At 38.5% G+C, this 24,362-nt stretch overlaps 1 protein-coding gene across 1 annotated transcript; it reads left to right on the forward strand.

Annotated features, from left to right (window-relative positions):
* Positions 1-693: 693 nt before the first annotated feature.
* On the forward strand, positions 694-24,100 carry LOC121672891 (sialin-like). The gene is made up of 11 exons (XM_042045796.1): positions 694-1,008; positions 4,217-4,413; positions 5,841-6,074; positions 6,564-6,651; positions 9,350-9,436; positions 10,680-10,798; positions 11,666-11,824; positions 14,237-14,369; positions 16,081-16,228; positions 20,790-20,880; positions 22,401-24,100. Exons 1-11 carry the CDS (start codon positions 948-950, stop codon positions 22,536-22,538), a joined length of 1,455 nt encoding a protein of 484 aa, XP_041901730.1. The 5' UTR covers positions 694-947; the 3' UTR covers positions 22,539-24,100.
* Positions 24,101-24,362: the final 262 nt, after the last annotated feature.

Below are 24,362 nucleotides of genomic sequence, written 5' to 3' on the forward strand. Positions count from 1 at the left end.
ATAAATTGAGAGAGGGGATATTTAGGTTATATATTAGGAAGAAATTCTTTACTGTGAGGGTAGTGAGACACTGGAACAGATTGCCCAGGGCAGTTGTGGATGCCCCAACCCTGGCAGTGTTCAAAACCCGGCTGGGTAAGGCCTTGAGAAACCTGGTCTAGTGGGAGATGTCCCTGCACAAGGCAGGGGAGGTTGGGACTAGATGATCTTTAGGGTCCATTCCAACCCCTTCACATTCCATTATTTTAAAACCTCAGTCCAGGAATTGCACACTGCAAACACACACAGAGCAAAAAGACCATGTGCTGCAGTATCTGCAATTTATCGTTAAACGGCATTTCAGTGCTTACAGAGAGACACAGCGCCCGCACCTCGAGCCTTTCCTCCTCCGCCCGTGGCTGCCACAGTGGACCCGCACCGAGAGACCGCTGGCCTTCACTGAGAAGCAGCCACTTGTGGTGATCAGCGTGATCAGATTTGTCCTAATTCTGAGGAACTTTTCCCGCAGCATTCGGGACACCGCGTACAGCGACACCCACCGCCCGCCTGAGGGCGCGTCCGTGCGGCCTCGTCAGCCAGCGGGAGGGAGCGAGGGAGCGGCCGCCCTCACTAAAGATGGCGGCCGAGAGCGGCCCGCCCCAGCGTGGCGCTGCGGCTGAAGCCGTTTCCGCCCGTCCCCGCCCGTCACATGATCGCCGGGGGCTGCGGCCGCCGGTGCCCGGCCCCGGCGGGGCAGAGCCGAGCGGGCGGGGAGCGGCGGCTGGGGGAAACTGAGCCGAGCTGAGTTGAGCCGAGCCTGGCAGAGCAGAGCCGAGCCGAGCCGGGCCGGGTCAGGCCACGCCACGCCACGCCACTCCACCCTACCCTACCGTACGCTCCCGGCCGCAGCGGTGGCGCCGGGCGGTCTGGCCTTGAGCGCGCTGCGCGGTCCGGGTGGCAGCAGTGAGATGGAGCCCGAGGAGGGAGAGGATCGCACCCCACTGCTGAAGGAGCCCCAGCCCCACACGGGTGAGAGGAGCGGCAGCTGCCCCTGTGTGGCAGCGTCGCGTTGCTATGGAGGCGCGGGCGGCGAGCGCCGCTATGGGGCCCGGGGGTCGGTGCCACCGTGCCACTGCCGGGGTGACGGGGAAGGCGGTGACGGGCCCGGGGCTGCGCCGCCCGCCCGCGCCGTTAGCGGCGTTCTGTGCCCGGGATGCCGCGATGCCCGGAGGTGCTGGATCAGGCACAGCTCCGCGTCCTGACAGCTCTGTCGGTGGTGGGGTCAGGCGTGCAGCCCTGTCAGACACCAGCCCTCGGCTCGGTGACATTGCAGTGCGGACATTCCAGCCCAAATACCGGGCCAACCATTAAAAACTACCGGGGTCCATCGAGATTGTGTCTAAATTCCATATGAAGGCAGAACTTGAGTAAGACTAATTGCTTGTTACAAGCGTGGAGAGGAAAGAAGGTGAAAGGATGCAGGAAGGTAGAAGAGGAGGCTCGATATATGGTCAGAGCTTAACAACACAGCCTGCACGTTTATTTGTCTGTGCTGTTTTGCTTCCCAGAGCGTACAACCTATAAAGAGTAGCGTAAGATTTTTAGTTTCTTTAGTATGCCATGGAAAAATGCTCTAATCCATTTAGCAAATGTGCAACTGCATCAAGGGGATCTGCTAACAAAATTACTTTAAAAGTACCAGAAAGAGAGAAATTTGAGCTCAAGTCTTCCTAAAGCAATATGTTCCTAAGTTTGCACAATACATCAGGCTCCAGTTGGAGGTGGCTCACCTCACCCACAAGGAAACTACAGCAGAGGAGCAACTTCCTTTAACTGCCGTGCAGCTTGCAGCACAGACCTGTTTTTTTAACTCCAATTTAAGAATCTTGTTCAATTAGAGCTACAGTACTTTTAAACATGCCCCTGAAATCAGAATTAACTATGGATGTAGGACCCAAGACTGCTAGTCAAGGTAAGACCTTGAACACAATGCTTTAAACTTTGGTTAGCTGCTTTAACCTTTAGGGGAGCGAATGCCTCTGTGTGTGATTATAGCAATCTCCTGAAACACACCTGTAATCTTCTTGAATCTTCCATTCTGGTCTAATATTCTTAGGTATTTCAAGTGCACAGGATGGAATGACAGGGAATCAATAATTTAGTAGCTATTTGCTTCAGACTTCAGTCCTACATGTTTGTTAGGTTTTTTTAATAAACTGCTTACAATTGGAAAAAAAATCTGACACTTGTGACCTTAAGTTCTTGCACATCTGTTTGGTGGAGCTTGCTCTCCATACAAGTTGTATACCAGTAAGAGTCTTACAGCGGAAGAGTAATGGATGGTCCAGTTAATCTGCATTTCCAAGGAAGGGTTGCATCACCAGTGTGTTATTCAGCTTTCTGTTATTACTGTCTAACCCCAGCAACTACAAGAAGTGGACCAGTTAAGTAGCTTTACTTGTAATTATATTCATTGTTATAAATTATATGACTATACATTTTCTACTTAAGGCAAATTGCTTTTTAAACAACAGAACAATGAAGCTGCTTGACTAGTTTTTGTGTAGTAAGTACTTCCTGTACTCAGTGCCTGTTGTTTTTAATGTAAGCAATAAAATCTTGGCTGCTCTCCCTTATGTCATTTAAAAATCCAGGATGGCTTTTTCAAATGCTTCTGAGGCAAAACTTGCAATTACCGCAGGTCTGGAAGGGGTTTTGCGTATTTGTACAATAGCCTTGTTTATTATTTATTTATTAAATGAACATAGCAAGTACAGCATCTCTGTGTCATTTTAACAACTTGTGCAGCCATAATGAACTTCACATAAAATTTATCAAGATTAGAGACTTCAAAAATGGGAAAGTTCTCTTAATTTCATGAAAAACAATCTTGCAGAAAGGCTCTGTGGTGTTCCCCCTGAAAAATAAAATCACATAGGCTCATTCCTTGTTTCAGGGAAGTTACTGGCAAGGGGAAGGTATCTCATCAGCTTGTCCACAGGGCATGTCCTTTGTTTCTTACTGCAGATCAGAAAATCCAGTTAAGTGATGTACTGCAGTAGTAGATGAAGCTCTGGTCAGTCCTATTCATAGATGTACTTGTTCTATTCATCATTTGAACTCTGAGTAGTGAAAGATGAGATCACTGTAGACTGATGTAATATCTACTGATCCCCAGCCTTCCTAGAGTTTCAGACATCCAGGTTATAAAACTTCCCATATAAAACTTTCCTATATAAAACTTTCCCCTCACAAGAAGGGAAACTCTATGCTTTATTTGAAAATTCAGCAGATTGTTCAAGTAGTTCCTCAACAATTTGACGTTTCTGCTCAGTAGTTTCAAGCATTCCCAGTTCATAAAGAATAGCTGCAGAGCTTTAAACTGTTACAGCTCAGCTCTGATCTGGATCTTTGGCACTGATGAATGCTCTCTGCCAAATGCTGCTGTGTACTATTATAGAAAATCAATAACCGTGTTACAGTTCATAGTCTGCTATCTGTGTATTAACAGCTGACAGAGCTGACTTAATGTCATGACAGATTTTATGCTGAATCTTAGGACTCATTTCCTTTGTTGTCTTGTGACTGCCAAGAGGGTGTACTGGGCAACTGGGAGCCTGTTACTGTTTCACAGTGCCACCGCAATGTTTGCCATTCCCCTTTATGGAGTTTTCTCTGTTTGGCATCTGTCAGCGAATGCATATTCCCTTGTAAGCAAACTTGTAGAAGGAAAATTTGTCCTAGAAGACAGCCTGAAATAGCAATGACTGTTGTTTAGCACTCCTTTAAGAGTATTTGTTTTTCTTGATCCATTTCTATGTATATTACAGGCTTCCCACTAATTTGTTTTTGGGTTTTTTTAGTGTGAAATTCTGTCTTAAATAAATATTACAGTATTTTGGAGAGGACTTTTAAAACTATGTTTCTAAATCCATTTCCACAGACCACACACTGTCCTTCCTCTGCAGCGTCCATTCTAGTGTGGGTAGCTGCCTATTGTCTAAACAAAGATTACATTTGCTTTGCACATCGGTATGAAAGGGTTTTTAAAAATTCTTTCAACCAGCCTCAGACTCTACCCCTACTGAATAAACTCCTTAAGAAGAAAAATGACATTGTCTCCTTGCTAATTTTTTTATCTTACCCTAAGATTTCTGAGAAAATCAGTAAAAACGACTTATGAGTTGTTCTTACTCTGTTAGGTCTGTTAAACATTTTTCATTTGCTCTCATTTCAGTCCCTGCATGCTGCTCAGCTCGCTACAATCTTGCGCTCCTGGCCTGTTTTGGGTTCTTCCTCCTGTATGCATTGCGTGTGAACCTCAGCGTCGCTCTAGTGGATATGGTAGAACCTAACACAAGCTTAGCAAAGAATGTGACTTCCAATGTGTGTCCAGAGCATTCTTCCGCCATAAATGTTCCTCGCAACACAACGGTGAGGTCTCAGACATATTGTCTTGTAATGTGGCATGTCAAAGTGGTTTTAGTAGAAGTCTGTGATAGATGGAACCATACTTAGGTGGCAAGAAAACAGGCTGTTTTTCACTAGATGGCCTTTCCAGTGGTTCTTTTAAAGCGATTCTGGGAAGTATTAGCCTTAAATGACTAGCTAGTTAAGGAGTGCTGTGCTGAGGGTCAGCTTTTTTACGTTACCTCTTTTCTGTGATATTCCTTAAAGATTGGCTAATCTGACTATGTAAATCTTTCATGACTCACTGTTTTATATGCCACTAATCAATTGTTACTGTTACATCTGCGTCAGAGCTCACATCACCGTCCAATTTGCCTGCTTTTTGTACAGTCACAATGGCATGAAATTTCATTACAAATTAACATGTAATATTTTTCTCTTCATTTCTTTGATCTCTTTCCCAGGTCATGCTTTTTGCCTTTATATCCTTTACCTCTGACTTCCAGTAATCCTTAAAATCACATTTCTTAACTGAACTGCTGGATATGGAAAAAAAACCTTCTAAAAAAATCCCCAGTTTTGTGAATTTGGACTTGCACAGATCTTGTCTTGTAGTTGAAGTTATTCCTGAGCACTCTTGCCATCTTCCTTCTTTCATTTTGTTTGTTTGTTTAGAGGTCATTTATTGTTTATCACAAACAAATTATAATGGTGAGCTTTATGGGAAGGTTCTGACTCATCATTTCTGTGAAATATATGCTGCTCATTTAGATGCCGAAAAATTGATCTTTTGGAAGTGATCCCAAATGTCAGAATCACTTTATTGGGCAACAGTTCATATCTTCTTGCTGGCTTCCTTTATAGCTGCAGATTCCTATCTCAATCATCTTCGCTTTTATCGCATTGTCCACTGAAGTCATCTTCCCTCTGTTGTGCTTCTCCCATTATTCCACCTACCTTTTTGAGCCCTGTCCTTTACTGCTCTCTTGCTTTATATTAAATTTAAGCACCTGTATTTCCTTGTTTGTTTTTTTTGTCCATAAATTTTCTGCAGGTAAAGCCATTTTATAGAGCACGACAGAATGTCCACTCTGTGATTCAGAAGTGGGATTTGTACTCAGGCAGATTTACATACCTGTCACCTAACCCAAGCTGCTTAGAATGCAGAAAGGCATAACTGCCAGAGCGCTTGTATTTCATGTAGTGATGACTTCCATACTTCGGTTAGATATGTCTGAACAGACTGTAAACTACCTGAATTAGCTTTTAACACAACTTTGATTGCAGTATAGGTGAGTGTAGGGGAAGGAGACCCTAGGGAGTAGGTCACGAAAAAATTGAAATTTATTTATAAAGGACTAAATAGTGTATCTATGTAACATAAAATATGGTCAGAGAAACTGTTGTTTTTAACTTACTGCATTTTGTTGGGGTTTTTTTCCTCTTCTTAGGGAGAAAAATATTCTTGGGATGCTGATACTCAGGGATGGATCCTTGGTTCTTTTTTCTATGGCTATATCATTACTCAGATTCCAGGAGGATATCTTGCAAGCAAAATTGGAGGCAAGCTGTTGCTGGGGTTTGGCATCTTTGGTACCTCTGTATTCACCTTGCTTACTCCCTTAGCTGCAAATTTGGGAGTTGGCTACCTCATAGCTGTCAGAGCCTTGGAAGGACTGGGAGAGGTAATCCTGCTTTCTCTGTGTAACTTGAATATGTATCTGAATAATTTGTTTAAAATTGTAGTGATTAGACTCTGTGGGGGTTGGTATGCTGGAATAGTATATGGATTGTTTCATTCAAGTGGCTTAGTTTTATGTTTTTAAAATAATTAAAGCATTTGCACTATATTTTAGCCTTAGCTTTTCAGATAAGAAATGTAAGGATACTTGAGCCAAAACTACAGTTATTCTCATTTTCCAGAGACCAGGGCCTCAAAATAGTATTGTTTGTATAATTTCTGCTTTTCCAGTATATACAGAATCAAAAGCAGGATAAATTAATTCTGCCTCCTTATTCTCATGCCTTGCAGAAGTTTTATAAGTGGTTTCTTGCTAGACAACAAACTAACAGATTGTACTACTGCTTTTTAATGAAACATGCTTTGAAGCATGTAAAATTGAAGTGAGTTCTAAAATTCTCGCATTTCAACAAAATGAAATGATGTTTTCTAGGGTGTTACCTTCCCAGCTATGCATTCAATGTGGTCTTCTTGGGCTCCTCCAATGGAACGCAGCAAGCTCCTTAGTATTTCATATGCAGGTGAGAAATTCCCATGCTGATAATGGGATTATAAATTTTTACTGCTGTAACAGGGAGGATTGACTTAAATCAAAGGGATTTATATTGTAAATTTTAATCAGCATTTAATCCAGAAAGCATAACATTAAAGTAAGTCTTGTTTTCCATTAGTTTTCTTCATGGCTTTTATAACCTGACAAAAGGTAGTGGTCTACAAATAAGTATAAACTTGGGTCAAACTTTGGTATAAATGATGCAAAGAGTTACTGTGAAGCTGATTAAGAGAAGATACTGTAAATAAAAAAGATTTAGTATTAGGAACAAAAAAGCTGGGGCAGTCACAGGATAAAGCTGTTTGGTTGTTTTTCGGAGTGTTTTTTAAGTGTTCTTGGAGGAGCTTGGGGAAGAAACCATCCAAGGTCCCATGTATTGCTGCAAGAGCTCCGTGTCAGAGTCCAGTACTCCCTGACCAGATTCTCCTAGATACTCTACATCTGGAAGGTGTAATATTTGATACTGGATTTACTTGTTTGAAGATAGCTGATGTTACACAGGATTTTTGATTTAGCAGAGTGATACAGAATTTACTGAAAGCACAGTACAAATATAAGTTAGCAAATGTAAGTTGACACTTATAAAATATAGCAATTGCAATACACTTCAATTTGGGTTGAAGGCAAGTCGAGTTTGTTGTTCTCTCAGAAATTCTGTTGTTGTTTAGCTTTTATACTTTGTGTTGGGCTGACCCACGTATTCACTTCCCTCATGTTGGTCTGGCTAAGTCAGGGAGACAGTCACACTTTTAATGAACTGAATGAGGAGAAACATTTACGCCACCAGCTGATCCACTCGACTGACATAGCTGCTTATCTAAACCAAAGCCACCTTCTGGTGCCCTTTGTGTTGAGATAAAGTCAGCTTCTTTGCAACAACTGTGGTTGGTCACACCCAGCATTATTCCCTGATCTTCTTCCCATTGCTCTTGCCCTCCTCCACTGAACCTTGTTGCATTTTAGGGGTTTATTGGTCAGTCACATTGCTTGGTGCAATATTTGAGGGACAGGTGAAAAACATGGGTTTCCAAATGTGCTAGTCAAAATTGATATTATTTCTTTGAGGATGACAAATTTTGTATTCAGTTACTGAAGTAATGGTTTGCTTTGCTCACTCCTATTAGTAATAATTCTGTTACAGCTTTTTTATTTGACCTGTGGTTTATCAAGAAGACAGGGCTATACCATATAAACTTCAGCTACAGTTTCTTAAGGAGCTAGGACAGTCTAGTGACAGTCTAGTGATTTTCCCAGAGGAATGAAGCCTTAATCCTTTCTTGCTCACATTTCTTCACTTTGCTCTGAACCAAGTGTCTCATCACTCATTGAAGTGACATTTCAATGATCTACTTCAATACACCTAATGCATCAGAAAGCTTTTTTTCTTTCTCTTTTTTAAAAATCTGTTTTCTGCCTTAGTGTTTAATTAAATCCACTTTAAAAGAAGTCTTCATGTGAGACCCAGCACACAAGTTAAGCAGAGAGTACAGGGTTGGGATTGCCTTCTACTGCATCTAGCAAATGGGAGTTTTTAAACTGTCCTTATGTAATTTGTGAAACTATATGCTAATGTACTAGTGAGAAGAGTCTGTGGCCTTGAAGAGCCAATTGTTAGCAGTCACGGGTGGCTAAGACATCTTGTGTAAGCTTGGCAGGCTGTTTTCCTGCACATTGGCCGTCATGTGCTCGGTAGTTAATTTAATCGTGATCATGTTGATTTTCTGAGAGTACATGTGGTTAAGGTTATATATAGCTGTTACTTTGATTTATATTTTGCATGATGTATGTGTTTTTGTTGTTCATGGTTGGAGCTTTCTGCCTCAAATAAAAATTACTGTTTCCGTGAAGATGGAATCTAGGTAGTCAGAGTATCAATACAATGTTAATATTTTCTGAGTTGAGATTAGGTTTGGAGAAGTAATCGTACAGATAACATTAAGAGACAAAACCTACTGTTTATCACCAGTAGAGTGTCTAAGTATGTAAATAATATGGGTTTCTGGTTTAGATTTCGAAAGGGAAACACCTGCCGTCCTTATTCTTTGCAAAATTTATGTTGAATTATAAGCACAGGAATAGTTCTTTCTGGGTTTTGGCTGTATTCTGAACTGGAATCTGCTCATCTTTCCCTTCTTCCTTGATCCTACACCTTGTCACATTTAGGGAACATGGAATTTGAACCTACTGGTTATATATGGCTGACTTCTGGTTCATGTTTCTAGCATTCCTGGTTTTGTAGAGCTAGTAGGAGATACGAAAAATGCAAACTGACTATATTGTAACACTTTACTCCCGAAGCCTTAATTATACTGCATTCAGCTCTCTCTTGTTTTACAGCAATACTAGTTGACTAATTTGCATTGCTTTAGATGTGTTAGAGCCGTCACTTTATTGGAGACAAATGTGCCAAGAATTATTATCTTTTATTGCTCTTTGCTTCCAATTTTGGCTTTGTAGGGCACTGGGGCTCTATTTGCTTGGAGCTGCCGAAGCAGCTCATTGTGCCTGTGTTTCTTTAAAGCAAATCACAACCCTCTAGTGGTGGTGACAATCTTTATGCATGATTTATTACAGAGAAATAAAATAACTCTGAAATGCCACTTACACTTAAGGGGTCCATAGGAGATCTAATTATTTTTCCGCTTTGTTTTGCTTTCTTCTGGTAGGTGCACAGCTGGGAACTGTTGTGTCTCTGCCACTATCTGGTTTAATTTGTTACTATATGAACTGGGTTTATGTGTTCTACATATTTGGTGAGTTTGTGTTGTTTTGATTTTTCTTAATTATTTAAAGTACAATCCACATTCTTTTTGAAAAGCATATGTTAGAAAACTTATTTTGAGTTTTAAAAGTGTGTTTGACATTTTGGGTTGCTGTTTTATTCCTTCTGGGCAATTAGAGATATTTAAAGCTAAGTAGATTCCAGTGAATGGCTAAATAAGCTTTCTTCCAATGAGCAAAGATGTCTCTGAGTTGGACAAAAGCTGGTACAAGTCAAATGCTCTTAACTCTCCCATCACTTGAAAACAGCAGGCTGAAATTTCTTATCTGGAGTGTGAAATTGAGTTAATAACTTTAATCCCAGGAATAAACTTCTACTTTGAATGAAAGAACGTGTGAAAAGTTACTGCTGCTTAAAGTGTGGAAAATCTCTAGCAGTCACAGGGACCATGAAAGAATGCCCAAAATGCAAGGCATAGCATGTTTACTGTGGCTTATGTTCTGGAAGAAGCTGAAACAGAAAATACTTTTTTTAACAGCATCTAGCTAACAGGTCTAGCTGATGCTTTTTCCAGGTCCGTTTACATGTCTGAGCCATTTCATATTCTCCATGGGGAAGAGGGAATCAGAATGTAAGACGAGGGTTACATTTTCCTCAAAAAAACCGTGTCCAATTTCTTATAAGTTACAAGGATTCAAACCAAAGAACTGAACAAGATGAAATAAGTTGCAATGTTACAGTTACATAAACGTGCAGTTAATTTGGACTGATTATTGAAAAGTTACCTTTTTTCAAAGGATAGTTCTGGAGTTGGCTTAAGAAAGAAAAGGAGGATTGGTGCATCGATTAAGCTGTATGTAGTGATATTCTATGTATGTGCACAAAGCATTTTTTGTGATTAAACTTCACATGAATTTTTATTTCCTGAGGATGAGCCATATCCTTTGTGTCTCTTCCATGTGACTGATAAGAATACAATTATGTATGTGCATCAGCTTTCTTGCTGCATGAAGCACTTCAAGTATAAAAAAAAAAAGAGGAAAAAACAAAAAGTCCTGCTTAGTCATCTTCATTGTTTATTGTATCTAAATGTGCATTTTTAAGACACTTTGGGGAACTAGTGTTTGTAAGTAGATAAAAAAATAATGTTCATTAAAATTATATTAGAGTTTTGAGAAAACACTTCTGATTATATCATCTGAGATTATATACTCGCTCAATATAAGTGCTTTTTAAAAATTTTTATCTCTTCACCCATCTTTTCACAATAATAGGTGCACTTGGTGTATTATGGTGGTTCTTCTGGATGTGTTTGGTTAGTGATACACCAGAAACTCACAGGAGCATTTCACATGCTGAAAGAGAATATATACTGTCTTCTCTAAAAGATCAGGTACAGCACTTTGGTGTAGACATACCTAGTTAAGCCTAAACATAAACCACAAACATTGTCATTAATGTCATGCTCTGTTTATGTATAGAATAGCATTCTTAAACTGAAATGGAAGCAGGATTTTTCGAACCAAAAAATTTTTAAAAATAATGCAGTTGTAAACTTAAAATCAGCAATCAAATAGCATTTATAATAATGCCTTTTGTTACAGATGTTTTTGTGGTGCTTTATTTAAAAAGCTTTTTATTTTTAAAAAAAGCTCAAATATGTCACTTTATACTAGATGCAGACCTGTATAATGTCTTCAACATTTGCAGTATAATATTTTAGAGCATTTCTCTTTCTCAGTGTGTCATCTAGAGTAAGAAACAGATTGCTGTTTGCAGAGAAAATGCTAATGAGCCACATCCTAAAGTTTGCATAAGATTCATTCCTGTGACTGGGGGAATATGTATTTACAAACAGTGAAGCTGGCTGAGAGACCACAATTAATATCTGAGTCGGAAAGATTCAGCTAAATAAACACCTCAGGGGTGACTAAATATTAAATTATTTGTAGTAAAAGCAGAAGGCATCAAATTTCAACAAGGGAAGGCATGCTTTTTGAATTACAAAATGTAGTATTTGGTTTACTTTGGAATAGTAAACATCAGAGCAGTAACATACCTTAGTACACCTTCACTGAGAACTGAAGACAGTAATTAATTCATTGCTGATGACTTGTATCTATCAACCGAGACTCATTTTGTGCCTTTCAGAATGGGTGATCAGCATAGATTTGATTAGCATCAAAATGCTTTATTTAGTAAATGTTCATATCAACATCCTGATTTCTTTCTTTTTCTCTTTTTGTCTCCGGACTGCCAGCTTTCTACACAGAAATCTGTTCCCTGGAGACCTATGCTGGGGTCTCTTCCACTCTGGGCTATTGTTGTGGCACACTTCTCTTATAATTGGACTTTCTATACACTTCTTACACTCTTGCCCACATACATGAAGGAGATCCTGCGATTTGATGCACAGGAGGTAAGATACGTGCAAATATAGTCACTTTCTTCTGAATTAAAGAAACTAAATCATCTGCTGTTTAGAATAGAAGAACCCGTTTAAGAACCTTGGAATGTAAACATATAGATGGGAAATGATAACCCCGCACAGTGAAGCAGATGCATCAAAAAAGTTGCCTGCCATATAATTTCCACTATCTTTACTTATCTGACATTTACCTTAGTGCTAGTTTTCAAGGTAAATTTTCTGTTTGAAGATGCATGGTACCCATCTTTAACTGCTCTGTTTTAAAACATAACTATAAAAATATTTTCCCCGATCTATGGCTTCTATGATTATTTCAGATTTTACACCAAGTTTTATGGCTTCTGAAATACTGTCTACTTCTTTGCTACCTCATAGAGGAGAACATTTCCAGTTAAAAATAAAAACTAAGAAAACCACTGGACAAGTGGCATTTTTGAAAGTATTTTAAGGATGGGGTTTGGGGGAGGAAGGGACCAGAAGGAAGCTTCATTCTGATTGGATCAGTTTCCAAATTATCACTTTCTTTCCTCAATGAGCAGCAGAGGTAAAATACCTTTTCTTACTAAGGTAACTGGATGAAACAAAACCATAGCCTTAAGGTCCAGATACAGTGCTTTTCAAGGAAATTTTATAAAATTGAGTTACTTATCAGGGAAAAATTAGGAGTTGAGGGAGGTGGAATATTCTTATTTATAGCAATTACTTGACTGTACTGGTCTGTTTTTAATGAAACTGTTTTGGTGATGGCATAGCTTACCTGGAGAAACTGGTATAGCTAAGATAAAAAGGTGCTCAGAAATTTCAAGACGTTTAACATAGTCTTTTCCTGGTTTAAAAAACAAAACTGGTTTAGAGCAATCTGAAGATGAATGCCGTGCAAGAAAGACGTGATGCCAGCAATCTTGGGAGGAGAAGATGGGGAACCTTAGCATTAGAAGAGAAGGTTGCATTAGGACAAGCTGCAAAATGGCTGGAAAAAACTAACTGAAGTTGCTGATTGGGTTCCTTACTGTGCCTCTTCAGGTATTCCCTGAAGAGGCATCAACATCTGTGGAAGTCATTTGCTACCACGGCTCTCAGTGGCACATAACGTTTGTAAAACACACGTTGCATTAAATGGTTCTGCTGTGAAGTGGTTTCCTCTGTCTCTGGGTTATGTTTCTTCTTTTTAGAGCAACTTAGAGTACTGACTGTTGTGAACATCAAAAAAAAAAAAAGCTTGTGTAATAGTGTAGAACTAACTTTGTTGCCACACATTTAGATGGAGATTGCATTACCGTTTAAAATATTATACAGTTGTTGCTGTTCAGTTTCCTTTCTAAAATACAGAAATTAGTTATAAATAATGCTGTGTCTTTGAATAGTGCTTTTAAAAAGTTTTTTAATTACTGAGACTCTTCTATTTTTCAAAATTTTACCTACTGTTAGTGAAAACTGAGCATTGAAATCCAACAGGCAGCATGCACAAGTGCTGATACAATGAACTGGAGGTGGGGATGTGTTTCTTGTTTCAATTCAAATTAAAATTCCTAGGGAATCTTCCACTTCTTGACACTTCTTGACAGTTAATACGTTTTATACTAGTGTATAAAGGTTACAGTATTTCTATTCAAATACCTCTTTTTAATCATGGGTATGGTCAAATTATAGCTCTGTTATCAGTAGCTATCTGTAATTGTTTGGAAAGGCTGTAAATGTAGGCAGTTTAATAGTACCTTTTGTTTCCCTTCATCTGCAAATCATGTAGAATCAGACAGAAGTCTCTAAACAGCACTTGTTTAAAGTAATGGGGATTAACTGGTGAGTTCAGTGTAAGTCATGTCAGATCTGAATAACTCTGCTTTGGGATTTCAGGATGTCCAGCCTAGATGTGATGAAAGTCCTAGTTCTATATTTTGTCTTCTGTTTACAGCAAGCACCAGATATTTCAGCAGATGGATAAGGAATAATGTAATGTAACAGTAGTACAAAACCAGAGATTCTATATAGTTTTCAAAATTCTGAATAATATTTACAGCTTCCACTAACTTTAGTAACTCCCTTGATATTGGTGTCCTGGAAACTTCCATGATCAGGTTGATTTCCACAGGATACCTTCAGTTACAGTTTTCTTATTCCTGAACCCAGTTGCTGATTTTTTAAACCTTGGAGTTTTTGGTCTGACTGCATTGGTAGTTATGGATTAAGTCATGTGATGGGGCGTTTACACATGGGTAACTTTATTATGCTTTGCTTTTTCTATCCCTAGGTTTGTATTTTATGTAATACCAGCAATAATTATGTGGATGGATGGAATTGTCACCTCTGGTTCAGTCTCAGTTAATGTTCCAGCACAAGTGATTTTTCAGCATATTGATTTGTCATTTCAGTGTTTTAACTGTCATCTTTTAACCTCCTTAACAGAATGGATTTTTGTCTGCCCTACCTTATTTTGGCTGCTGGTTATGTATAATTCTGTCTGGGCAAATTGCTGATTATTTACGGGAAAAACAGAACTTCTCCACTGTTTGTGTTCGCAAATGTTTTACCCTAATAGGTAGGTGCAGTATCATCTCTTGGAACATACAATCTTAGAACATATAATAATATCAATTTGGGAAAGCTTAGGAGCTTGGGAGAGTAGTCTGACATTCTGTTGTGAGATGAGGCAGCATTGTTCATGACTTGAGAGGAGCAACTTTATCTGTACAATAATGTGTCAGGAGTAAATCCTATCTTTTTCCATGAAAAGTAGGCCTATTGGATAAGAGAACAATAAGAGATTGTCAAAAGCTTTTTTTAGATCAAGATAATTGGACTACAAGCAAACCAATCAAATAAACAGTCAGGTAAAGTCACCATAAAAGGGTGACTGAAACACTGTTATCAAACAAGGTTTATCAGACTGCCGGGATGTTGTTCTGCATGAGCCTGTTCTGTTGTTCAGTGTTTTGTTTATCTAAGGCTTAAGCAAGTAAATAGGAATACACTTGTAAAATTTACAGTTGCGACCACAGTAGGAAGATCAAACAGAATCCAAAATGGTCTTGACTGACTGGGAGGAGAGAGGATCTGAAATCACCAACAGATCAGCCAGATCAGATTTCAATAAACACAGGTAAAAGGCTGTATTTAGGAAAGAGGAGTTGATTGCTGAGTAAAAGAGGGAACAGGGGAAAGAAGTTGAAGGAAAAAAAAATACATTAGGCACAGGATCCACAAAAGTTGCAGCCCAGTTATTGTATGGTCATCCTTGCTGGCTTCTCAATTCAGCTGACTCAACTGCTTTCTTTAAAGCAGCTCCTGTAATAAATTCTCAGGCATTTTGTTTGTTTGTCTTAAGTCTATGCTATTTTGGTGATTCGGTTTACTGCAGGGCTACACATCTCACACCCTTGTATGTATAACAGGAGAAAAAATGTTGTTGTCTTGGGAAAAGTAGGACTTAGGTTGGCTTCATCAAGAAAAACATGTACTTGGAGCTGTTTGCAGAGGTCACAATGGGGTCATGTGAATGGGCTGTGGTCCTGGGAAATGGGTACCAAAGTTAACTGCAGATAGGAAGCAGTGTGCCTGAGCTCATGGTGGCTGATAAGCTGTTTCCAGTGCCCGATGCAGCATCTCTACAGCTATCCTGGGTTCACTCAGGGTTCACAGTGTCAGTGTAGCTTCAATTTTTTTATAGCAATAAAAAAAAAATAATTTGTGAGGTAATTTTCAGTATCTGTTGATTTTTGTTAATTTTTTAATCTAGTTTGTTCTTTACCACTAGAGTGGGATATTTCTGATCTAGTTGCTGTTTCTTGAGACAACAACAGTTTTGCAACCCATCTGCTCTTCCTTTTCACAAGGACATGTAGTGATAGGACAAGGGGGAGTGGCTTTAAAGAGAGTAGATTTGAATTAGACAATAGGAAGAAATTCATTACTGAGAGGGTGGTGAGGCACTGGAACAGGTTGCCCAGAGAAGTTGTGGCTGCCCCATCCCTGGAAGTGGTTAAGGCCAAGTTGGATGGGGCCCTGAGCAACCTGATCCAGTGGGAGGTGTCCCTGCGTGTGGCAGGGAGATTGGAACTAGATGATCTTTAAGGTCCCTTCCCCCCGAAACCATTTCTGATTCCGTACCGTCCCACTGTAACGCGCGTGGTGCAGTGCCGGTTCTGTACGGCAGGGGGCGGTGGAAGTTGTATGGGAAACGTACACTCCACTTGGCGCGTCCCAGTGTCTCGTGTTAAACGTCCATTGATTCTGAGGCTTCTGTCTTAAAGGAATGATTGGACCTGCGGTGTTCTTAGTAGCAGCTGGATTCATAGGCTGCAACTATGCACTGGCTGTTGCGTTCGTGACCATATCAACAACACTAGGAGGATTTTGTACATCAGGCTACAGCATCAATCATCTAGACATAGCACCTTCGTAAGTATTACTGAAGCTGTTGTTAGTGCATGTCAAATGTTTGTGACCCCTCTTTTTTCTTTTTGTGTTGCTGGGGTGGCTTGGAAATGTATCTATGGAGCACATGCTGTACAGAGCTGGAGTGTAAACACTGACAATTACTTGGGTTTACAGTATTAAGCACTGTATTTGCAAAAAGTGCAAGGTTGGCAGAGGCTGTGACATAAACAATAGTTTAGAATCATTCCAATTTTGATCCTGCAGTAATAAATTATATAATTCCTGTAATTACAGATTCTAATTATAGACTTGATAGACTTTTGTCATATTGAATTCATGTTCTTAGTAGGACAGTATTTTTTGAACTGCACAGTACAGTTAAGTGTTTCACTGTCTTCAGCTTTTCCATCAGAGCTATCAACCTTTGGTATGAACTTTACCATATTTAAGCACTGTGATACAGGCAAATTATTTGCATTTGAAAAACATTCTGTACACTGGAATCTAATTATTGTTACAAGTAGTTGACCTGATTTGTCAGTACGTGACAAATCAGGTATGTACAATTGCTCTTAAATGAATATTTTTCAAGAATGGAAAGTTAAGACTTCAAGCTGTAATTTCTCCAGTGTTACAAATTCAGAATTAGGCAGATCCATCAGTTCCCCAAAGAGTGTGGATGTATGTATATTCTTCTAAAAGTGCACTGGTAAAAGTCAAGTACTTTACTTTGTCATTCATTTTCCAATTTGTGGTAGCACTTAGATGTGAACAGGGTCAAATGACTTCATGTCCAAAGAAAATGGTGTTTCTGTATTAATGTGTAAAATGAAATGACTTAAAGTGTAGAGTAAAAAACAATTTCTAGAAATACTACCTATAAAAAAATTCTGATCATCTAGTCAATTTATATGGGTCCCAATTGAAGGTGGTATCCAGGCTTGGGCAATTGAAACGATGGTGGTCACATCCACAATCACGGACAATTTTTGACTTAACAAATGGATATGAAATAGTGGGAACTCAGTTAATCTTGGCAGGTGAGGTTACGTAGCAAGCAAGAGGGGAGGTATTAGTGGCCAGCTATAAACTGCTTGTACTGCTGAATTGAATATGAAAGTAAGAAAAATAGCTTCTGTGGTGCACTTTGTTTTAAATCACATATAACTACAAATTTGGAAAATGTACTTAAAGCAGTGCATCTGGGGTGTTATGAGACCATTCATTATACAACTTCTGTTTCAAGCTTAGTTTTGCAGAACTACAATGGTTAGTTTCCAAAATACGTATTAAATTGTGCTTGTTATGTGAGTACAATTTAATGTGTCCATGGAATGCAACAGAGTTGTGACAGGAAAAAGGAAATCATGCAACTGCAGTGTGACTTAGACGCACAAGGAACTTCTGTATGTAGGCAATGGCTGAGGTTTCCCAAACTAGGATGTTGTATGTGTCTTCTAATTTGAGATGCTTCATTTTGAATTTCAAATGTGTTTATTTCAAGAGTCAATTTGTTTATAACAGTATTCAGAGTATTTCAGGTGTTGAAAAAAAGCCACAAGAAGAAAATGAAGTTACACAGTGCCGATGCCTGTCAGCAGGCATAGCTAGGTTCCGCATATGAACTGCTGCTGATCCTTCTGACCAAATCCCACTCTGTTCTTCCTACCCTCGATAAAGTCCTGCTTTTATTCCCTTTGGATTTACACCAGACAAGTTCCTCTAGCTCTTCTTCCCTCTCAGACAGGCAGAAGGGAGCAGACTGAGTGTAAGAGGAGGAAGTGTCTTGCTGGTAGTTCAGGGACTTTGGCCCAGCATTGCCTCTAGAGGCGCATGGCTGCATATGTGGGAAGACTTTCTTTGGTGGTGACGTGGTGAGAGTGAGTGCTGTTTTATTGAAATCAGTGATTTTCTATTCAGCACATGCATGCTTTAATTCAGGGCAAATCAGTCCAAATGGGGACAGAGAAAGAAAAAAAGCATGTCCTTGTAACAGAAGTCATATTAAAAAATTTCTTCAGACACAGAAATGTAAAAAACATATAAGATGAGAAGAAAAGGAAGACTGTCTTTACTCCTCCCCCCACACCTAAGTTTTTTGCAACTTGTCTGAACTTTGTTGGATAAAATGATCAAGGCCGACATACAAAATTTCAAGGAAATACTTGACATAATTGGAGAAATCTAAAAACAAAGTCTGCATGAAAGTGTGAAGGAAACCTCTGTAGAGTCTACTCAGAGCTCAATATTTATTTTTCATAATTTAGTGAAAGATGTTAGAAAAACCAGAAGTGATTCAAAGCAGTTTCAAAATGCACAAATACCCATTTAAATTAGTTAAAAGTATGCTTCCTAGAATAGCAAACAGTCCCTTTTTACTACTAGAACTTGCATAATAATTATTATATTCACAGGAAAAAAGTGAATGAAAATACTGATGCTTAATTAAAAACAATATTTGCTATGTGGTTTTGGTTTCTAACATGTATTTATTATGCCATTTGTGAATTGGATTGGGGAAGGGTTGGGGACAGAAGGGAGACAAGATTGTTCTTCTAGGGAAAATATTGTATTTTAGCTTTTTAAGTCTACATCAATACATTTCTATTATTACAAATTTTAATACTGGTGTTACCATGAGCCCTTGTAATATTCATGTGGTTCTGTTATATACTAAATACTTCACATAGATGTTTTTTTATACTCTTGATTTTACTACTTGACTGCTCTGCAAGTTAATTTGTATTTGGTTATCCCCATTATGCCATAAGAACCTGACCAACAGCTTACTGTTGGTTTTGCTCTACAGACATGTCACTTTTTGCTTTCCCTTTTCATATGGGAGTTTCCACTGTACTAAGGGAGTGTCATCACAGTTATCTGCATCAAACAGCGAGCACTATCAAGAATGCAACCTATGTCAGAAACACTGGGCATAAACAGAGGCATTTAGCCAGCAATTAGTTGCCAGAGATCTTTGTCGACTATGTTTAGTTTTAAAAGTGTATGTTAGCAGTATTGTAGTGCTTAAACATGTTGAAGACAAAGTGCATTTGGTTCTACTTAAAGGCTTTAAATGGGGTTTTGCTTCATGCGCTTATTTTCCTAAGGGAAACTTTTACACTTTGACATTCAGCATCATAAAGGCCTATTAATTCTAAACCACTTTCCAAGATAGGAAGACTGCATTCCAGGTTTAGAAAGAAATAAAGAAGTTTTAACTAAAGCATGGCCACACTTTAAAATTACATGTAGTGTAGACTTTAAAAAATCAACTAGTAGGCTAGATGATTGTTTCCCTTTCTCAGGAAAAAAACACATGTTTTTCTAATATCACTGGAATGAATACGCATATTGCAACCTTTTGTAACAATGTTGTATGGTTGAATTCTCCTGTTTTGGTAAATAAAATTTCAAAGGTATGCATTTCTCTTTAGAGATGAAATAGGTTTCTGTTATGTTAAAATTGGTGAGGACATAATTTTACTCTGAGCAGCCTAAAATGATGACTGGGATATGACTCCTTTCTCCTATGGTAAACTGCAGCTATTAGTATTTTGTGTGATTCTTCAGCCAACGAATCCACCTTGAAAATCTAAAACACAGGGATCTGTGCCCTGGTGGTTGGAAGGTCAAACTGCTGTGGAACATCTGGCTCTTATTTCTCTTCAGTCTCTCTCACAAGTCTGCACTTGTGGTACAGTTTCAAACTTTCGGTATTGCAACATGCCTGTGAGAGAGATCTTGAATTGCTTAGAGATGAGGTGCTGAGACAGATATTAAGCAAGTTATCAGCTTTTCCCAGCAAGTTTTTATGGCCGCTGGTGCATATGCATACATTTGTGTGTGAGAGAGCAGCACGTTCATGGAACAGGAGGCCTCAGAATGGAGCTGCAGGAATGGCAACCAGCAGAACTGGTTTAGTCAGACCCCTTTCCCATTGGCCTTGACCCACAGAAAGCTGAATAGAAGGACTGCCACAGCACTCTGAACTCCTATCTTTGGAATATACACTTTTTAGTGTAAGTGGGGATATCCAGGCACACTGTGGATATTGCCTCCTTGGCAGACAGATTTTTAGCAATGAAACCTGAACCAACTCTTACTGTTGGCAAAGAGCACTTTGTCATACTCCTTGTTGTCTTTCTACTTCAAGACATGCAATGTGTCTTTAACTGCTCCAGTGGATCCATTCCAGACAGTTTTGTTGTGGCTTAGCAAAGGGGATGTGGATTTGGATTATGGATCTTGAGCAAAGCCATAGGCAATTTAAGTTAAATTCCATAACTAGCCTCTGAAAAATAGAGACATAGAGAATCATTTAAGTGGAGAAGGATCTTTAAGATCATCACGCCCAACCATTAATCTAACACTACCAAGTCCACAACTAAACTATGTCCTTTAAAATGTATGTACCAAGGTGACAGTGAGTTGTTATTAGAAGAAAAGCAAGTCATTCACACTGGAATATTTGTGTTTTATTTGTCTTGTGTGATCAAGATGAGGCCTGGTTAGGCAAAATGGTGTCCATGATTAATAAGCCTGACAAGTTAATAAGCAGTGTCAACAACTTCTCTTGCAGGTATGCTGGAATTCTCCTTGGGATCACAAATTCTTTTGCTACTATCCCAGGAATGGTGGGGCCAGTTATTGCCAAAAACCTCACTCATAATGTGAGTTGTTATATTTTTATCTCAATTGAATAGAAATTCCTTCTTCTCACGTCTGCAGTCGTTAAATGAAATGTGGGTTACACCTGTAAATCATGTTGTTCCATTGTTTTGAATTACTTAATTCCTAGCTCTTATTGTCCTGATTCTGATCAGGAAAATAAGGGTAAAATCAAATACCTTTGTAAGACTTGAAAATTTTAGGGACTCACCCCTTATATTCTCTAGAAACAAAATGAATATATTTTTATCACAGTAGAACTCTGATAAAACACCAACTAGATTAGATATTTGTGGTATTGTTTTATCAAATTAGAACAAGTTCTTGCTTGGTTTTTTTTTAATTAGGCTGTCACGTGAGGTGTTGAGTTCTAATGTCAGCATTTGTCAGATAAGTGAGAAACTAGATTCTAGTGTTAGATTTGACTAACAAGGTGCTGTAGTGATTTCGATAGAAAAAGGGAAGCACTGGGGCTTTTGAGGAGTTTTTGATTACTATTTTTTCAATGAACATATGAATTATTCTAAAATCTTTTAAGAAAGGGAGATAGGAGGAGTAAGATTAGTGATGCACTTGAATTTTTGGAGTTGGAGGTAATTCTAAGGATTTTCTTAAAAATCACAGAATCACAGAATATTCTAAATTGGAAGTGACCCACAGGATCTTTGAGTTCAACTCTTAAGTGAATGGCCCATATGAGAATCAAACTCATGGTCTTGGCGTTATTAGCACCATGCTCTAACCAAAAACAATCTGAAAATATTCATTAATTCATTATTCCAATAAAATTAGTTCTTCCAGATATCTTAACAAGTGGGTTGTTTTAGGATATTTTTGTTTGGTTTAGTTTTTTCCCCTCCATACTAATGGTATTCTGTTTTTGTAGTAAGATCATTCACAGGTTTGTTACAGCATCATCCAGAACTTTAAAAAAAACCCCAAAAACTTTAGACATCTACAGATACTATTTCTTTATTTGAAAAGGAAAAAAAACCCAAAAAGCAAATAAACCACAGTTCTTTACTACACATTTATTAAGGCCTTTCTTAAATACCAGAGTTTAGAGGATTACTCTTGAAATCTGAGTGAAGGTAGCTACCTTGTTGGGACCAAAAGGCTTATGATTCTGGAATGTTCACATAGTAGTCATTAAGAATAGCTTACTGCACAGTGCAGGGCACTTCAGCTCTTGGATCACCTGATCTGAAAGCAAAGTAGTGTTTCCCTTACAGTAGCATTCGCTGCAGTTGTGTCGATGGCTCTGCATATTGGGTGATAAACTGATCCAGATTGGGTAATGCAGTTCTGATAAGACTATCTGTGTAAGCTGTATTATAAAACTGAAATTGACTATACTGTTTATTGCATCCTTTATGTTTATAATGCTTTTATGTTGCTGTGAAATCATGCTGAATGGCATTTGCATTTAAATAGGCAAGGCATGTAGCATCGATTTTAAAACTACTTTTTCTCGAGTGTGAAGCTGCAAATTGACTGCATTTTTTTTTTTTTTTTTTGACAGAATACTGTGGGAGAATGGCAGATGGTTTTCTATATTGCTGCCTCTATTAATCTATTTGGAGCGATTTTCTTTGCATTATTTGCAAGTGGAGAAGTTCAGGACTGGGCAGTCAGTGGATATCACTTGCATAGAAACTGAAGGAGATGTTGAAATACCAAAGCTGTGCTGAGTCCCGTTGTGCTTAGAACTGTGTGACCAGAAAAGTGCCTTCGCTGCTGATGCCTAGGAGTCTTCAGAGCTGTTTGGTTAAACTATTTTATCGCTATATCTTTTGTACTGAAAATAATTTGACAGTCTATGTGTGCTATTTCCTAACAAGAAACTACTTGGATTAAATATAGATTTTCATGCTAGGACTTGATATCAAATATGTGATCAGAGACATTTTAAATCAGTGTGCTAGGCTCTAATACTTTCCAGTTTTTAATTAATACTTTCTCAATTAATGTGTAGGCAGATGTTTGCTGATACTAAAATGAGAGGAAAAAGTAAAGTGATTATGTAGCCCTCTAAGGAAGAATGGCATGCAAAGAATTGTACCCAAAAATAAGTTTTGATTTCCATTATGAGACTGATGGGTTTTTTGCTGTTTAAAGAAGTGTAGTAGAGCTCTAGTTTTATACAATCTTTTATAGTACTTTTATTTTGTCAGTGTTTTAATGATGGCTAAGAAATGCACATGTAATTTACTTCTGTTTTACGCACAAGTTTTGAATATATAAACATTCCCTGTTTCATGAATACAGCTTCACAACTAATACACAGCAACAAAGAAGTAAATGTACCACTGGGACTTACAGAAAAAAACATGTGTCCTCTGTGGTGCAGGTTTTTCAAATAGGCCTCATTTATATTTCTTTCTGCAAAGAAGAAGCAGTGCAGCTCAGTGGTTTAAATCTAGGAAGTGTACAAGAGTGAACTAGAAATAGAATATCTGCATGATTATCTTAAAATAACTTTCAGTTTGGCAATTAATTTTTTTGTCTCTTTAAATCAATGCAGTGGAATTCTTTCCTCTTGCATGTAGATATGTTTGTCAGCTTGTAAGTGTAGAAGAAATAAAATAAGGCCAGTGTAGCAAACAGTCAGTAAAATCAGTTCTCTAACAGCATTGTTTGTTAGTCAGATAAAACTAGAGTAGAAAAGAACTAGTGCAATAATCTGGTGCTGTTAGTCTCCTATCAAGATAGAATTTGACACTCAAGAGCATTCTTTGCACAACATGCACTTAAATGCCACAGAGTAGGATTAAAAGTTATCAAAACAGTGGCCTTGTTAAGAACAAATGGCTGAATAATCTTAGAGCCACAAAGCAAAGGAAAATTCTTGTGCCAAAGATTCCTGGATTGGAGCAATTAGGTAAAAAAGAAAAATCACTGGGCTCTGGGTTTTTCATTTACCACCAATCCAAAAGAAAATCCCAGTATTAAAGCTGCTCCAGTGGAGCCTACCTTCCTTCATTTCTAGGAAATGGCATCTGCCTCTCCTTTTTAGCTTTAAGAGCCATTTTGTTTTGGCCTTCCTTAAGTGTCATGTTCTCTGATGGTGGATTTAAACTGTGTTTAAATCTCTGTTTGTGTCTGCAACATTTCCACAATAAACAATGTGTTGTTCAGATTAAATTAGTACTTATTCAGTGGAAGTATGTTAAAACTATATCGTGTCTTCAGTGTTTCTACAATAAATAGATTGAATATTTATATGTGCATCTGTTGTTGAACATTACTATCTCCCTGAAGTTAGACCACCATTTTGAAAGTATGCTGAACAACAAGGTTGGTGACTGGCTTAAGGAATGGTTAATATTTTCTTGGAAAATCACCTTCCTCAGAAGTTTTTTGTCTGGCTTTACAGGTAAGTATTGTCTTCTGTTCCACCTGGCACTGGATTAAAAGTAATAATTCAACTTTATGTGAAAATAAATTTGTACTCTTTCAGTATCTTTGGTTAAAAAGAAGGGGG

Source organism: Corvus kubaryi, unplaced genomic scaffold (genome assembly GCF_017639235.1).
Source record: "Corvus kubaryi isolate FWS band 111438036 unplaced genomic scaffold, C.kubaryi_AGA036_p1.0 65028, whole genome shotgun sequence".
NCBI classification, from domain to species: domain Eukaryota; kingdom Metazoa; phylum Chordata; class Aves; order Passeriformes; family Corvidae; genus Corvus; species Corvus kubaryi.